The sequence below is a fragment of the Mustelus asterias genome, chromosome 20 (assembly GCF_964213995.1).
Source record: "Mustelus asterias chromosome 20, sMusAst1.hap1.1, whole genome shotgun sequence".
Taxonomy (NCBI): domain Eukaryota; kingdom Metazoa; phylum Chordata; class Chondrichthyes; order Carcharhiniformes; family Triakidae; genus Mustelus; species Mustelus asterias.
The window spans coordinates 50,833,529-50,851,330 of record NC_135820.1 but is presented as its reverse complement, the minus strand read 5'-3'; the positions used below and the strand labels follow the sequence as shown (position 1 = coordinate 50,851,330).

At 43.0% G+C, this 17,802-nt stretch overlaps 1 protein-coding gene across 2 annotated transcripts in view; it reads left to right on the top strand.

Annotated features, from left to right (window-relative positions):
- LOC144508528 (extracellular sulfatase Sulf-2-like) overlaps positions 1 to 17,802 on the top strand; it is a 347,976-nt gene that overhangs the window by 268,896 nt on the left and 61,278 nt on the right. For both annotated transcript variants that reach the window (XM_078236521.1, XM_078236520.1), the window contains exons 9-12: positions 5,123 to 5,298; positions 9,926 to 10,054; positions 13,616 to 13,672; positions 13,778 to 13,904. In XM_078236521.1, the coding sequence (XP_078092647.1) occupies positions 5,123 to 5,298; positions 9,926 to 10,054; positions 13,616 to 13,672; positions 13,778 to 13,904 (489 nt within the window). The remainder of the gene's footprint in view (positions 1 to 5,122; positions 5,299 to 9,925; positions 10,055 to 13,615; positions 13,673 to 13,777; positions 13,905 to 17,802) is intronic.

Here is a 17,802-nt window from a genome sequence, read left to right as displayed (position 1 = left end):
TGCTTGCTAGTCAACCCAACATTTCATTCCATAATTGAATAATGAAACTGACCATGTTCAAAAAAGAATCATAGAATCCTTCAATGCAGAAGGAGGCCATTCAGCCCATCGAGCCTGCACTGACAACAATCTCACCTAGGCTCTATCCCGTAACTCCACGTATTTACCCTGCTTGTCCCCCTGACACCAAGGGGCAATTTAGCATGGCCAATCAACCTAACCCGAGCATCTTTGGACTGTGGGAGGAAACCGGAGCACCTGGAGGAAACCCATGCCGACATGGGGAGAATGTGCAAACTCCACACACACACTGATCCAAAGCCGGAATTGAGCCCAGGTCTCTGGCGCTGTGAGGCAGCAGTGCTAACCACTGTGCCACCGTGCTGCCCTAAAAGCAGTATTATTACTTTGGTATCACTTTACATCAATGGGTTTGTAGAGAGCTGAGTTCCCTTTCAACAGGTTTACTTAAATAATCTCCACTCCCCTTAAACGATTTATAAAAGCATTTTTTTCCTGATGACTCATTTGGGGAAAAAAGAATCATCCAGCATAATACTGTACTGCTGAGACAAATCATTCCAGTAAGAGACTCTGCCTGTAAGTAACATGCATTTAGAGCACTTTGTATTGTTATCACCACTTTATTAAGCATCACCATCGGGCAAGCATTTTGTGCACAGGATAGCACGAGTCCTATCCCCACTGTGATGTGTTTCCAAGAGATAGAGCAGGAAAAAAAAACAATTGTGGTTAGCATTATCAAACGTGAGAGGAATAAAACTGAACTGTTCAGTTGGATGTGGATCAGGTGACCCCACACAACGTGGCATCAACCATAATGTAACTCTTATGAAGCAAGCTAAGAAAAATGGTCAGATTTTTGTTGCCAGTGAAGTTTCCAGCCGGAATTTAGTGAATTGCCTGACCGATGGATTCAGCGTTGATTTGGCAAGTTTTCAGGGCCAGCTTAATTTAACTGTCTGAGGCAGGCGCCCGGTGGTATCACAGTATTGTGCTTTCCCAACTGACGGAGTGTGGGAAACGGCTGCAGGATTCCAATGCCTGCCGCAACCTAAGGGACCAGACAAAAACTCCAACTGGCATCATATGGCTGTCTCCACTCAGCAGCTCTGGCAGATGCTATGTACCTGAAACCCAGACTGTCTGCTCCCCATAGCTGCTGTTTGTCCTGCTGTGCGCTTCTAGCTTTTCTGTTTTCATTTTGCAATTTAATTTGTTAACCATGTATTTGGAAACCTAATGTAATAATCAGATGCTTTACATACATTGTTTGCTGCGTATGCCCATCTGTGCTACCAAAATGACTTCTTTTAACAAGTGAATAATGCCATCAGCAAAAGCCACAGCGAAAATACTTTTGTAAGCATAGCATTCAATAATACAAATAAATGAGTTTACACTGGAAACGGTCAATACCCTTGATTGATTAGAAAAGATGGGGGTTAAATTTGATATCCCTTGAAAATGGTCATGGGAAGTGCGATGGCAGTCACCATCTTCGCACTGCTTACCTATCTCCGCGCCCATTCAGTGCTGACTGTACTGTTGGATGCATCAACAGCAATATTGAGTGTCTTGCACCAATTAAAACCAGCCTCTCAGTGATCTGCACCTCCTTAATGACGGGGTGCATTGCGACTGGTGCAGATGCTAGCAGTTGCACAGAAAGTGACTCGTATCTGGGAAACATTGAAGAATAGTTCAACGTGGGATAATCCCTGGAGTCCTTGGTGAAGAAGGAGCAATGCCCTGTATCTGCAAGGGTTGGTAAGATCCACCAGGCACATTCAGAAGTCAATGGGAGCAGATGGCTGTGGAGATCCACGCTGGGATTCAATCCCTGAGCACCTGGATATAGTGTTGCATGAAGTTCAATGACCTCACATAAGTGGTCAAAGTCATTGAATGCATCTTCGCTTCACATTCACCTCATCTCATAATTTTATATTCCTCAATAATATACCTTCAGCTTCCTCTGTCTAAAGAATATAACCCAACTCTTTCCAAATAACTGAAATTTCCAGTCCTGACTACATCCTTGTAAAGCTGCTTTGTACCCTCTCTTGGACGAGCTTCTGCCAGCACTTAAAGTCAATATTGAAACCCCTAATTTAAGTCTTCGGAATGTCTTTTTTAATGCTTCCTTTGACTTCTGTGACAGTGCACCCCAAAATCAAGCTTGCCATTGAAGGTTTGCTTTGGTGAGTGAGTGTCAGGCGTTCTAGCTACTTGACCAGCCTAACTCAGTTGTTACTGTGCCAATGTGATGTGGATGTTTGACATGCCAGCTGGGGTGAGCACCTGGTGTTTTCCGATATCGGTCTGGGAATGAAGAGGAGTAAGTCCACCTACCAAACTGAAAGTCTTTGGAGCAACAGCCTTGCCTGCTTTTCTCTGTGCATGCGAGATTGAGACCGTGCACCAGGATCATGCTCAGATGATCAACCACTTTCCCCTGTTCTGAAGCTTCTGATAGCAGGATAAAATACCAGACATTGAGGTGCTCACCTAAGCTGCAAACAGTCTTTCTGACAGAAAAATACTATTGCCCTTTGACAAGTGGATCTGACTTGCCACTTTTCCTTGAATCTCATGGGCTTTTAGTTTTCTGACCAGTCCGCCATGTGGCACCTTGTCAAAAGCTTTGATAAAATCCAGGTAGACTACCTCAAATACAGTACTCTTATTGACACTCACACTGGAATTCTACCGCCCCGCCCACCACAGAATCAGAGCGGGCAAGGGGTGGACAATGGAAATGTCCATTGACCTCGGGCGGGATTTTCCGGTCTTCAATCGAGGGAGACCGTAAAATCCCACTCTCTGTGTTACGTCCTCAAAAGATTTCATGACGTTCCCTTTACAACTTGATACTGACTGCTCTCCCTACCCTTGTTCTCACCCTTATCCTTCCCTTAGCTGCTCACCATATAGCTGGCTGCGGTATGTGACGGTAAACCCTTGTGATGGTGAGTCGATACAGTATGTGGCAGACCATCATGAGTCTTAACACACATCAGTTGAGTCCTGCAGGGCAACTCCAGAGGGTCTATAGCAGCAGAAGTATTATTTCAATGGTATTTTAAATTCCATGGCAGCTTAGCTTGTATTGTGCTGTACATGCACACATGGGTTGCAATACAGAACCATCAGCCATATCAATAGTAGATAGCCCTTTTCACCGAGTAACTCTTTAGTTTGCCCGAGTGACTCAAATGCAACAGCCACATCAGACTGAAGAGTGAAGACATTGCGATTGTTGCCAGAATACTAAGCATTGATCTGTATGACCCCCTGTCTATGGTCACTCGCCAGTTGGATGTTAGGAAGTGAAAACTCTTTTGGTCTGGTATAGGGAAGACTTGGTATGAAGTGCCTTCCAAATGATGTGTTTGCAGTCACTGGCACCCTGCAACATGTGAAAACCTGCAATGCTAGTGAAGTTGTATACTTACTCTGTCTGTTTCTCTTTGGCGACCACCAATGAAATATTGTTTGCCCGTATTGAGTGAAGTCTCAGTAAACTCACTTATGGAATAATAAATGGCAAACTTAAAAATGTTGCAAACATCTCCAACTCTCACCCGGAAGAAGCCAAACACAGACATGTTCATGGCCCTGGTCACTTCCACAGCCACAGGCACTGTCATCTTTATTTTGCTCTGAGGATGTGATTGTGGCTGTAGTAGTGGCAAATTTCACTCGGAATGTTCAAAAAGAGACGATAGCATTTTCACAAATGTTTTCCTGCTGAGGTTTAGGCAGGACACTTGCTCCCTGAGCATCCTGGGTGGATATGGCCTCTCAATGAAAGCCTTTCTCCCCTCCTCCTTCCTCTTCCAGTAGCTTGTCTTGTTCTGCATGGCCTCTGTCCATTCTCCAAGCCACACAGTGTTCCAAGGGGATGCCGACTAGCATGCCCATGTCTAGGAGAAATGGGTTTGTTCAGAAATCTTGAAGTCAGCAAAAACATCTTGAGCACATGTCACACCACTTCCAGGAGCAGATAATAATGGTTTGAACATCCCAAGAGATAATTAACCAGAGGGTTAGGTCCTCTACCAGGTTTGTTGAGGACTTCAAAGGTCCAGAAATTAAAGGAGAATTGCTGGTCTCACATGAAAGCGTGTGTGATATCATCTCGCATGCCTTCTGCATTCTATCTTGGAAAGATTGGCAACCCCAGTGGAGCACACCAGCAACAGAACTCGGTGATTGGACACTGTGCAGCTTTGGAAGCTCAAATGATTTCCATACAGAACTTAGGCTCAAGCCCAAGCTTGGGGAGGCAGAGGACCACCTTGGACGGATTACTGGAGCAAGTGGATAGGGAATTCTAGGGAGTCATTAATTCTCTGCTGCCTTCCCTCCCACAGATTATAAATGAACTCCAACCCCATGAGGGGCGTGGTGATGTGAGGCAGTGGGACGACGGAATTGGAACGTACTGACCTCTCTCACCATATCAGCATGCTTGTTCCAATGCCACTCCATCAGCCAGTACAGTGCCCGCAAGCTGAAACATAGCAATCTGCAGCCAGACCTCTGGGGCTCAAACACCCAGCCACAAATGAGCGATAGCAACCTTCCATGAACTCACCTGAAGCCACTGCGGGAATGACAGATTGAGGGAATGCCCAATCAGCAGAGGGTATCAAGAGATTTTATGTCAATCTACAACCTATAAATATATGCATCACTTTTTAAACATCTGAGAGTTTGGTGTTTGATCTCTCTTCATTAGAGCTAGTTAGTTTACACTGGCAGGATGTCACTGATATAGAATTTAATACAGAAGGAAGGGAATGGTGAAGGACATAATAAGGACTGTGAATGCAGTGAGGCTTCTTACTGCTAATTAGGTGAGTAAGCTCAGCAAGTCAGTGGAAGCGCTGATGGATCAATTGCTCCCTGGATTCTATTAATAGCACAGAGCAAGCTAGTACAATTAAAAGATAACAAAATACTTCTTAGAATTAAAGGTTACATTTGAGTAAAGTAGAGTAACAATGAATATGTAGCAGTACCTGGAAAAAGATGGCGCAGAAGAGGTTAAATTGTACATTAGTTCCACTAACTGTTTACATTGATCTTTCAGCTCTATAACATGCTCATTGAGACAGGAGAAGTGGACAACACATACATCATTTACACAGCAGACCACGGCTATCACATCGGACAATTTGGCCTTGTGAAAGGAAAATCGATGCCATATGAGATTGACATCCGAGTGCCATTTTTCATGCGAGGTCCAAATGTGGAGGCAGGATCAATGTAAGATATTATTAAATAATTGTACCTGCATATTAGTTGGAGTAGGTCTTGGAACTAAAAGTCCATCAGTTGGACAGTAGAAACTCCATGTGTTCACTTCTGAGGACACCTATTTTGATCACAGCAACCAATTGGTTTAAATGTACAATGACTTCTGTTGATATCAGCGGCTGGGGGTTTGTCTGATCAGTAGGGGTCTCAGCGACCAGTCAGGGAACTGGCAGGGAAGCCCTATCAATTCTGTGCAGCAGGCCTGATAGAATCAAACATCAGTCAGAGACCGGCAGCTTCTTATGCTGCCAGCACCAGCAGGGGTAGCTGCCGGCAGTAACACACCCACCAAAAGCCCAGGATCATTTTGGAACTCCAGAAGAAAGTGAAGGCAAGATGCAGGGGGTCGAAGGAAAGGCTGGTGGTGGGGAGAGGATTGGAGGCACGGGCAGGGGAGTTGGATTTCAGTGGCTTTCCCCTGCCCGATACTAAGTACCCCAGTCGGACCGACACCCCCAAATAATGAGTGATCTCCATTTAGTCCCTGCAGGCCACTGGCAAAAACCCAACTCTGCTCGCTGGGCAGCCTTGGTAAAGCCTTGCGGCCCCTACTTAATTCCTGAGCCACTGCTAAATTATGGTGGGTGCAGGGACAATGGGCATCAATTGGTTGGTTTATTAATGAGCATAATTGACATCCGGCTATCAGTGGCCAGGAATCCCACACCAGCCCATTCCACCATTTGTTGCCACTGCTGGGAGGCTAATGTAGGACCTCTCCCACAATTAAGTGGGCCCAGTTGCCATGTTTGCCACCACGTTGGGCAAATCCAGCCCATTTTGGACGGCACGGTGGCTCAGTGGTTAGCACTGCTACCTCACAGCTGGATTCAATTTCTGGCTTGGGTCACTGTGTGGAGTTTGCACGTTCTCCCCGTGTCTGCGTGAGTTTCCTTCAAGTGCTATGGTTTCCTCCCACACTTCAAAGATGTGCAGATTAGGTGGATTGGCCACACCTCTTGGTGCCAGGGGGATTAGCAGGATAAATACTTGGGGTTACGGGGATAGGGCCGAGGTGGGAATGTTGTCAGTGCAGATTCGATGGGCCGAATAGCCACTTCCTGTAGGGATTCTATTCTATTCTATGCTTTTGTGATGTTAATTTTAGACATCGTGTTATTTTTACATATAAAACAGAAACTTAATTTGATATTTTTATTAACCATGCTTCAATTTAGCTGTGGAACAGTTTGGCTAATTTGGCAGCAATTCCTGAATCAGAGGATGTTTAGTGTACATAGTCTAAGCTGATGAACAATCCACTGTAACACTAAGTAAATGCTAGTGGAAGCAACAAACCTTATCTTGGTCTCCAGTGATTCAGATAGATGCTAAAGATCACAGCACACTATTCAAAGTACACTAGAGAGATTAAACTAGTATTTCCCAAACGAAAACAGAGTCACTGGCCTCAGCTTTTTATCGTACATAGCAGAATTCTGCAGTGTTTGTCGAAACAACAGCCTCTGTACTGCCGTAATTAGTTAAATATAAGGCATTTTGAAAAGTTTGTACATGATAAAATTTTGCCAGCATAGTCTTTGATTTGGATTTTAACCAAGTCAACCTCAAAATAATGGGTGAGTTCCGATTCCAGGATCCCCGACCCCATTCCTGAGCTGCCTAATTTTCGGGAGTGACTTTATCCAGCACTTCTGACATGGCCGGCTTCATTGTAGAGATAGGCATCTCCTACTCCTCCACAATTTTCATGGAGTATTGGGCAAGATTTCAAAGAGTCTTGGATAACAGTCTCTTAGAGGAATTGTGAACCTTAATCTACATGACAGAACCTTTTAAAAGGAATTTGATAAGGTCTCCCTCATTCCCCTTATTCCAAGCTCTGTCCTTCCACCCACCCTTCATGCTCCAAGGCCCCTCATGCTCCCATGCCAAGTTCTGCCCTTCCACCCACCCATTATGTCCCCTCATGCCCCCATGCCAACACTCCACTTTCAGGCCCATTGATCCACTGTACACTTACTAGAACCAATGAACACTATAGTGTATAGTTGGATTTGCCAAAAAATAGCCTTGAAAAATAGTAATCCATTGATAACATTTTCCTACACTTGAAAAAATAAGTCTGGACCAAACTCCAAACCCTTTGAAGTTTCAGAAGCCACAAGCCCTTGAAATAATTTATGTTTTGTTAACAAACATTGTAAAATTGACAGCAGAGATCAAATGTCTCAGCTGTCAATCAAACAATATTTCCTCTGGAGAATGTGTTCCATTATTAAAATGGCTGTCTAGGCTCCCAGCCCAGTATACATAATAAGGAACAAGAGGAGGCACAGTGAGTGGATGGATAGGCAGAGCTTGGCATAGGGAGCCAGAGGGGATATAGGAAGTGGGTGGAAGGGCTGAGCTTGGCAAGAGAGCATAAGGAGACATAGAGTATGGAAAGGGAGCTTGAGGTGGCATGAATGGGATGTAGGAATTGTTTGGATGGTGTGGGTGAGGGATAGATGGCCTTTGTGTTTTCTTTTTCACTGGGGAAAAGTCCTGCAGCAGCAAGGTGGGCCTTTCCCCCGCTCCCCTATGGCTGCCTCCACATTTATACCTAGGTCGTCTGACCTGACCCCAGTGCACACTCACCCCCAGCAATTAAGGGGGTGGGTATGCGCAAGCACGTTCCCTCGAGGTGGGTGGTCTGAGCCAGGAAATTTTCCAACGCTCCCGACTGCCTCAAGGATAAAAATCCTGTCCTTTGGATTTTCGCTGCAGTATTGTGTAAATCACACAAAGTCATAATAATCACCTGAAATAGATGCAGTATGATCGAACTGACCTGAAATGTTTTAGCAGCTAGATTGTTTCTTTATTTCTGGGCAAATGCAAATTGTATATTTAATTGGCTTTTCTTTGTGTATGCAATAAGGAGGATTGGAATTGTTAGATATTAAAAAAAAGCAAGCTTCATCCCAGTTTAATAGTACAACAATAATGGAAAATGGTGGAGTGCAGATTGCATGTTCAATGCCAACATCTAATAATAATACAATTTTATGCATTTTCTGAAGCTGAAATGAAACCAGAACTGCTGAATTATTAAAGATTCACTGTGGCTCTCCTGAAAAGAAAACAGAATTCCCACTCACCTGAAGAAGGAATTTAAGGCTCCGAAAGCTTGTGGCTTTTGCTACCAAATAAACCTGTTGGACTTTAACCTGGTGTTGTTAAACTTCTTACTGTGCTGTCCTGAAAACCATGGGCAACAGTGGGACAGAGATTTGCCCAAACCCTTGTGTTTGAAGGTAGATAATGCATGAAGCAAACTTTTTGTATAGGATGTTCATAGAATCATAGAAGCCGTACAATGCAGAAGGAGACTATTTGACCCATCAAGCCTGCACCGACAACAATCCCACCCAGGCCCTATCCTTCTAACCCCACATATTTACCCTGCTAGTCCCCCTGATACTAAGGGGCAATTTGACATGGCCAATAAACCTAACCCGCACATCTTTGGAGCGTGGGAGTAAACCAGAGCACTCGGAGGAAACCCACGCAAACACCGGGAGAACGCGTAAACGCCACACAGACAGTGACCCAAGGCCGGAATTGAATCCAGGTCCCTGGCGCTTGAGGCAGCAGTGCTAACCATTGTGCCACCGTGCCGCTTCAGTTTAAATCATTTCTGACTCACATAATGTGACATCACATTGGTGTTAATGAAACAAATTGCTGTGTAGAACAAGTGATAGTAAATGAGGCAAGTCACTAGCCCCTGATGGTATGAGAGTGAAAGATTTCTGCCATTAGCTACTTATGGAAAGTATTTCTTATACCAAGGAGACCCTAGGATAAACAAGAACTCTTTGAGTTAATAGCAGAATGACTAAAGTCATACATATAATTTAAGAGTTATCCCAATTACGGTAGTTTCTATGAGCTCATTATCAGTGAGTGCTTGAGAAAAAGCGAAACATATCTAGAGGGGAAAAAAACAGGATATTAAAGTTGATTATAATGATTTTAGCTCATTTTCATGAGACTATGAGTTTCCCCAGAGGCTTAGTAGCTGATCTGTATAGTCCAGGGAAGCTCCAGCTTTAATCCCAGTCAGCTAATAAATCTTCAGTGCAGTGGCAGTGGAGTGCTTCAGTTGGTTGTTACTGCTGTGTTTATGGAGAAAAAGTAAAACAACATTTCTCCTCTCAACTGGCCATAATGCTGTTATATTAAGTGTGCACATATGACCAGAATCAGATGGATTCATCGACTATACCAGCAAATGGTCCAGCATAGCCATTTGAATTCGGGTACTGTGACAATGCCTTAAATTCTTTCCCACTTTAATTGACTAGATTCAATTTCAGTCAATTATTCATTCAATTTTCAACTTACTGGTGACTTGCAAGTATGCAACGATTTCCTACCTCATTGTGCTTTAGACTGAAGGAGCGGAGGTTACAGCATTGTAATGTCCTGAGAGAATCTTACTTGGTTAATCCCATGATTACTGTAAGCAACTTTAGCTGTTCTAGCAGGTTAGTCAGGACCTTCTGAATGTTGAAGTATAACAATCAGTTCCGAAGCGTAAAGTTTTTTTTTTGTTCTTTATTTCCAGAATTCCTCAACTCGTTCTAAACATAGATCTTGCCCCAACAATTTTAGACATTGCAGGCCTAGACATTCCAGCTGACATGGATGGCAAATCTATTTTGAAGCTTCTCGACACTGAAAAACCTGTCAACAGGTAAGTGGACGACAGTTTTATGCTAGAATATTGCTGAAAAAAGAGACATGTCAAAGCTTTTTGTCTTGTACTCATCTGGACACCTCGCAAGAATACCACTATAAGGGGAAAACAATAACTTACACTGTATGAGGGGAGAGTGCTGATTGGTTGGCAAGTGGACTCTGATCAGCAGAGATGTTGCAAAGGAGAATGCACTAGGTGACGATGACCAACAATTAACTACCAAGCATTGTTTGAAATTTAAACCAGATAATTTGACACTGTTTAATCAAGGCATTGCCCTGGGGAATAAACCAGTGAATGGCTCTCACTTATTTTGTTTAGCTGAAACAGGCACAATGGATGGGATTTTATGGCCTCGCTCACCCTGAAAACGTAAAATCCCCCCCTGAGGTCAACAGACCTTCCCATTGTCCACCCCTCACCGACTCCAATTCCCGTGGTGGATGGGGCGGTAAAATTCTGGCTGGTGTGTGCACGTATTTTTTTCTGTCTGCAAAGTGCCTTGCGTATTAATATATGTAGTTTTATACATACTAATTAAGCCAAATTCTGCTCCTATTATGAAGAATGAGATTTTTAATTGCAGTTTTCAATCATATTCTGGGCCTGTTTATCATGAACGCCATTAGGGTATAGTAACTGGCTGAATTAATTAAATTCCAGTTTACTACATGGAACGACTAGATTCGTCAGGATTTTTCCTTTGTTCTAGGGATCCCATTGCACAGTTCTGTCCACTTTGCCAAGGAAAACTTAAACACATGAATCTGAACTTTATAGAGATGCTGTGTATACTATTGAGTTATTGTCTTTGCTGTTATGTCAGGCAAACATCTGATCAATAAGAAAGAATAATGAAAACTTGATCAAAGGAAGAGTATTTACCAGACAACTTTAAGCATTTATATTTTTGAATGCACAGTCATGGCCTTCAGCCGCAACTCCCAAAGTTATTCTAATCAATCATCATGAATATAATAGGGGAAAGAACTGACGAAGCAAAGTGTATTTGAATGGGGAGCTGTGTGAAGGAAACTGTATAGTCTATGCATTGTTTTGGGCATATCAAATAGTTTAAAAACTGGGGTTTAGTACTAAGCATCATTTCCTGAAAATGTCGGAATTCCGTTTGCATTGAAAATAAATGTAAAAGTTATGGAATTTCTATAGTGAGTGGCTGTTCGGTAGCAATTGTTTGATACACAGATGATGGCCAACAATCTACCTCCATTGGCTTCTACATCAACTACCTGAAAACAAGCTCAATACTGGTTATTTTGAGGAAGGTGGTAAATTTCCCGTTTTTCCGAGTTACTGTTTTCAAGGTACTTGGGGAATCCAGCTCCAGAAACTCTAGTAGGAGAAACAAGAATTGGGTGGCACAGTGGTTAGTTCCCTGCTTGGGTCACTGTCTGTGCGGAGTCTCCCCGTGTCTGCGTGGGTTTCCTCCGGGTGCTCCGGTTTCCTCCCACAGTCTGAAAGACATGCTGGTTCGTTGTATTGGCCATGCTAAATTCCCCCTCTGTGTACCCAAACAGGCAGGTATGGCGACTCGGGGATTTTCACAGTAACTTCATTGCAGTGTGAATGTGAGCTTACTTGTGACTAATAAATAAAACTTTAACTTTAATATTAGTAGCAGAGAAAGGCCAAACTCCAAAGAGGAATAAAAGTTTCGAACACCTCCTCTCCTTTTTAAGGAGATAAATTATGTGAGATGTAGCATTCAAGCGGAATAATTATTGGGTGGGATTTTCCGACCCCATTCGCCTCAAGACTGGAAAATCCCGCCTGAGGTCAATGGACCTTTGCATGGTTCATGTCCCACCTGCTACAATTCCTGCAGGATGGGAAAATTCCACCTGTCTTTTAAAGGGGTCTATTTTAATACCTCATCATTTGTTTAAATTCTATATTTTCAAAGCCATGAAATGCTTGTTTATTTTTCACAATTGTTCTACTGTGCGGGTCGGTTTTGCTACTTTGCCTGTCAAATCATTAGTCTGAATATTTTCCATTATGTGGCCATATGCATTGATGTTGTCACTTGCATCATTATGGGAACTAATTAAATAGCCAGTGTAATGGCACAGCATGTAACTAACCAGTTACACTACAGGATGATCATAACTCTCAGCTCCAAAAAACAGTGCAGCTTTTTCTGAGCTAGCACGATACGTAAGCTGATAATGTTAGAAGTATTCTGCAGATCTGGCAGCATCTATAGAGAAACAAACAGACGCCAGAATTGTCCCAGCCCATTCAGGGGTGAGCAAAGTGAGAATATCCGAGGACATTGGGTCGGGATCCAATCATGATCCCACCCGCTTCCAACTTTACATGGAAGATGATTGAAGGGAGCCGGCAATCTTCCTGGGTCCATTGGACAAGTAGCCTAAGACATGTTTGAGGTTGTCAAGCCAATTATGAGAAGCTTCAACCCTGAATCCTGGATTTCCCAGCCAGGGAACATGTTTCCCAACTTGTCAGTTAACCACCGGGGTCACCGAGGCACATGCACAGTAGTAGGAGCTTCCTCAGTGAAACGGATAAGCTGGGAAGGCTTTGACCAGTGAATCTGAAGAACTGCAGCCACGATCATTGAGCTACTGCTGCTCAAAGCACTTCTCAGAGACAGTATTTTCACTTCTTGACAAACGATTGCCAAGTTCTTGGAAGGCACTCAATCTGTATGGCACTTTCCTCACCTTCAGCTGCACTTCCTTGCTGCTACCCTTCACCACAGCATGTGGGAAACTTTAGCAGCTGTACTTTACACATCTGTTGAGCGGCAAGCAGAAGCAACATCACCATTAGCAAGGGCACACCCGTGACAGCAACTGTCTTCTCCTCATTTCAACCAGAGCAAAGGGGATGGACACTGAGATCCAACCGAGAGCCTACAGACAGAGAATCGGCTCGGCTCGCTATGCTGATATCTGCTGCCTCTTGGAAAACAACCTCCTTTCTAGTGGAGCAGGTGGGCATGCATTGCTAGTGACTGATGAGATTGGATTGGGGAGCCTGGCGGGAAGATTACAATTGATCTTCTCTCGTCAAGAGCAATTACTGGGCATGCTGATCAGAGATTCAGGTTCCAAACTGAAAGTGGTGCTGCTCTTCTGGCAGGAACCAAAGTGTTGAGATTCCACTCCGAGTTAAAGTTTCAGGCTGATGACCTCTCGCTAACTCTGTTTCTTTCTCTGCAGATGCTGCCTGACCTGCTGACTATTTTCGGCACTCTTGCTTCAGATTTCCAACATTCAAAGTATTTTGCTTTTTAAAACATGGAAGTTTGTTCTTATAGCTCGGTGGTTTTTAGATCAGTGGTAATGTTAATTGTTCTATAATTTCCATGAGGCTATAGATTAAATGTAGCTAGCAGTAACCCAGCCTTCACTAAAGCAGATTAATTTCAGTCAGGTCTCTGCTTTGATTGTTGATATTATACTGTGTCTAAAACAGGAATGCCAATTACACACAGGTTTCAGTTGCATTAATAGAACATATAAACATGAATTCAGTTCAATAATGTAACTATAAATATATTTTCAGGTTCAACTCCAACAAGAAGACAAAGATTTGGCGAGATTCTTTTCTTGTGGAAAGAGGGTATGTTGTTAAAAGGATTTTTTGAACATAATTGCAGGATTTTCAAGTTATTCTTTTCATCATTGTGATGGCAAATACTAGAGCAGCGGTGTTTTGTTTTGTTAGTAAACTTCTGCACAAGAGAGACGAGAGTAAGAACACGCAGGAGGAAAATTTTCTACCTAAATATGAAAGAGTAAAAGATCTTTGCCAGAAAGCAGAATACCAGACACCTTGTGAGCAATTTGGTCAGGTAAGTGCATCCCATCACTGAAGCTGGTGAATTGCATGACAAAGCTGTAAAACTGATCATACATGCAAGTGTCTTCAAAGGAACTGTCAAGAATCTTGGTTAATTCTTTAATAGAGGCTCGTATGTAATTGCACATCATTTACCGTGATTACGTGCATTTACATTGAAAGACCCATAACACGTAACTAGCACAGTCTGGATGCGTGGTAGGGAATGAAAACCATCAATGGACATAGCTTGGCGGATAAAGAGAAGAATGGTAGTGCCCCCAGAAAGGATTAGTATTCTCTAAGTAGGAATAATAACACCAAGATTTAAGTTAAAAAATTGTGTGAATTCTATGGAAATTAGAATTATTGACATTTTATTCTGTCAATTTACATTAACCTTTTTAAAAAATGAAACTTGGTTTTCAATCCGTTAATTAAGAATTATGAATAATGATTGCAGCCAGAAAATCTGAAGAGTAAATTGTACTTAGTCATGTAGTGATGCCTATTAGTAATGAATTCAAAGGCAATTTTGTGTTGTAGGCTCTCTCCCACTTGAGGCTGCCCTGAACCTATCCTGGCTCATCTCATTTCAAGCTTTTAACAGCTGTCAGATTGAATGAGACACACTTCATTTAATCTGTCTGGATTGGTTTTGAACTCAATGGAACATAAATTGTAAAGTTCACAAGAATGCAACAGTTATCAATCAGTAACATCCAAGCATAGAGAAACATAAAGATAAGTTGTTTAATGATGCTGAAGTCTACAGATAATGATGTGATACATTGTCTCCATCAGGTTGAGGACCTGTAACAATGCTTGTCCCCAATTGTTTAAGTGCTGCTGTCTTTAGCTTTTTGCCACCCTGTCCTGCAAGAAAGAGGGAAGTGGGTTAGTGAAGGTGTTTGGGTGTTTTTGGCTATCATGATTGAATAGCTGGCACTGTGCACAAGGGGAGGTGATGGCCTAGTGGTATTATCATTAGACTATTAATCCAGAAACTCGGCTAATATTCTGGGGACCCAGAATCGAATCCCACCATAGCAAATGGTGGAATTTGAATTCAATAAAAAAATCTGGAATTAAGAATTTATTGATGACCATGAAACCATTGTTGATTGTTGGAAAAACAATCCATAATGTCCTGTAGAGAAGGAAATCTGCCATCCTTACTAGTCTGGCCTACATGTGACTCCAGAGCCACAGTAATGTGGACTCTCAACTGCCCTCGAGCAACTAGGTATGGGCAATAAATGCTGGCTAGCGAGCGACGCCCATGTCCCATGAATGAATAAAAAAACGCTGTGAGATGTATGTGTGAGCAGTGTTCAGCTGAAGGTGAGGTGAAAGTATGAATGTGAGGTATGAGTCGTAATAGATAGTGATTGTTGGGAGCTGAGTGACTGGATACATTGAGTGATGGTGGTGCAGTTGGTAGGATATGGCATTTTAAAACGGGTTCATTAACCTTGACCACTTAAGTGACATCACTGATCTTTTACCCAACTGCATCCAGGTTATCTGGGCTGCACTGTTGGCATTAATTGCAGTGAATATCTATTCTCAATACCTTTTGTAATGTATTTTTGGAGGACTACCTGTCTCCCTTTGAATAGAGGACATCTCTATCCAGATGGAATTTAATCCGGATAAATGCGAAGTGATGCATTTTGGAAGAAATAATGTAGGGAGGAGTTATACAATAAATGGCAGAGTCATCAAGAGTATAGAGACCTAGGTGTGCAAGTCCACAAATCCTTGAAGGTGGCAACACAGGTGGAGAAGGTGGTGAAGAAGGCATATGGTATGCTTGCCTTTATAGGACGGGGCATAGAGTATAAAAGCTGGAGTCTGATGATGCAGCTGTATAGAACGCTGGTTAGGCCACATTTGGAGTACTGCGTCCAGTTCTGGTCGCCGCACTACCAGAAGGACGTGGATGTGTTAGAGTGTTAGAGAGAGTGCAGAAAAGGTTTACCAGGATGTTGCCTGGTATGGAGGGTCTTAGCTATGAGGAGAGATTGGGTAAACTGGGGTTGTTCTCCCTGGAAAGACGGAGAATGAGGGGAGATCTAATAGAGGTGTACAGGATTATGAAGGGGATAGATAGTGTGAACGGTGGGAAGCTTTTTCCCAGATCAGAAGTGACGATCACGAGGGGTCACGGGCTCAAGGTGAGAGGGGTGAAGTATAACTCAGATATTAGAGGGATGTTTTTTACACAGAGGGTGGTGGGGGCCTGGAATGCGCTGCCAAGTAGGGTGGTGGAGGCAGACACGCTGACATCATTTAAGACTTACCTGGATAGTCACATGAGCAGCCTGGGAATGGAGGGATACAAACGATTGGTCTAGTTGGACCAAGGAGTGGCACAGGCTTGGAGGGCCGAAGGGCCTGTTTCCTGTGCTGTACTGTTCTTTGTCCTTCGTTCTTCTCCACTCCACCTTCGGTAACATTAAAGAATCTTTGAGGATTCTCTCTCTCGTGTTGCATTGTTAATCACTCTTGCAGCTCAAACATTGCCAGCCATTCTAGTATCTGCTGAGCTGGAATGCACCTTCCCTTTTAAAAGCTTTCTGATAGCTGTAAAATTATGCTGGCCTCACAAAAACCTGGGTTCCCTGCTGTGTGGTGCAGTAGCTTAGCAGCGTGATCAGCGTCGGGCTGCATGCTACAATCATTTAAGTTAGCATACAGCATGACATTTGAATGCAGCTGGAAGTCAATTGTGCATTGCAATCCCTGCTATCGTTTATTGGGGTAGGGCTACTGACCTCCAATTGGCCAGCAGCTCTGTGAAAGAGGGCTTTCTCTGGAAACCAACAAAAGTCCTGCTACATGTTAATAGAAAGGCCATTGCCCCCCCCCCTCCCCCCAAAGAAATTACAGGGGCAAACCAGCCAAACGGAGGTGAGTTTGCCCCAGAAATTTACCTTGTGGTGCAGGGAGCATTAGCGTATAATCCAGTGCCATGTGACTGTGAATTTTGTCGTCTCAGCACCTGTAGTGTAAATAATTTGTTATTTGATAAGTTAATGGCTGTCTTATATTAATGCCCCCTCCACCCCACCCCCAACACCCAACCTTCCAACACTGGAAGTTCTTTGAAAGCTCTAATCATTCCTTGGAAGTAACTGAACTCTTGGCAGTAGGGCAAATGGGGTATTAGCTGATCATATCGCCACCTTCTGATTTTTGATTCCATTGACCTCCAAGAAAACTTGCGGAGCGCTTGTATAATTTGGTCGCAATTCCTTCTCGTTTGTACTCGCTGTATAGTTTAATATTCCATTGGCTTTGTTGACATTTCTTCTTCTACTTGAAAAATTGAAGACAGTTCCTTCCCAATCCGTTTATTTTAATTCTACCCTCATTGCTTTGTATTTAAAGTTCTAAATCTTGCTCCTGCCCTTTTGTAAACCTAAATCCCTGATCACATTAAACTTGATCACGCTTGTAGGAATGCTGCAACTTTACATTTCCTGCATATCATCAGCATCATTTATGATTACTAGGTCAAGATGAGCATTGTCTCTTGTGGCTTCCTTTACAAACGAATTCTCAAAGCAGCTAACCCATATATTAATCAACTCTGACTCTAAGCTCAATCACTTTTACTTTGGTTGGTGCCTCCCATTCAAGTAAATTCCTGTTCTCGGATACCTTTTTGTTTTGGTTTATCTTAATCGAGCAAACTGTTCTGCTTTTCTATTGTTTTATTATATACTTCCAGAGTTAGCTTGGATTTTTTTTTCACAGTGAAGATTTCTATCCACAATACTTATGCATGTTACCTCCTTGTTTCCATAGGATCCACTTCTTTTACCTCCGCTATTTTATCTCACTATTGAGTGCATTTATTTCCCTCTGCTGCCTTGCCAACTGACCATTATTGATGTGCACAC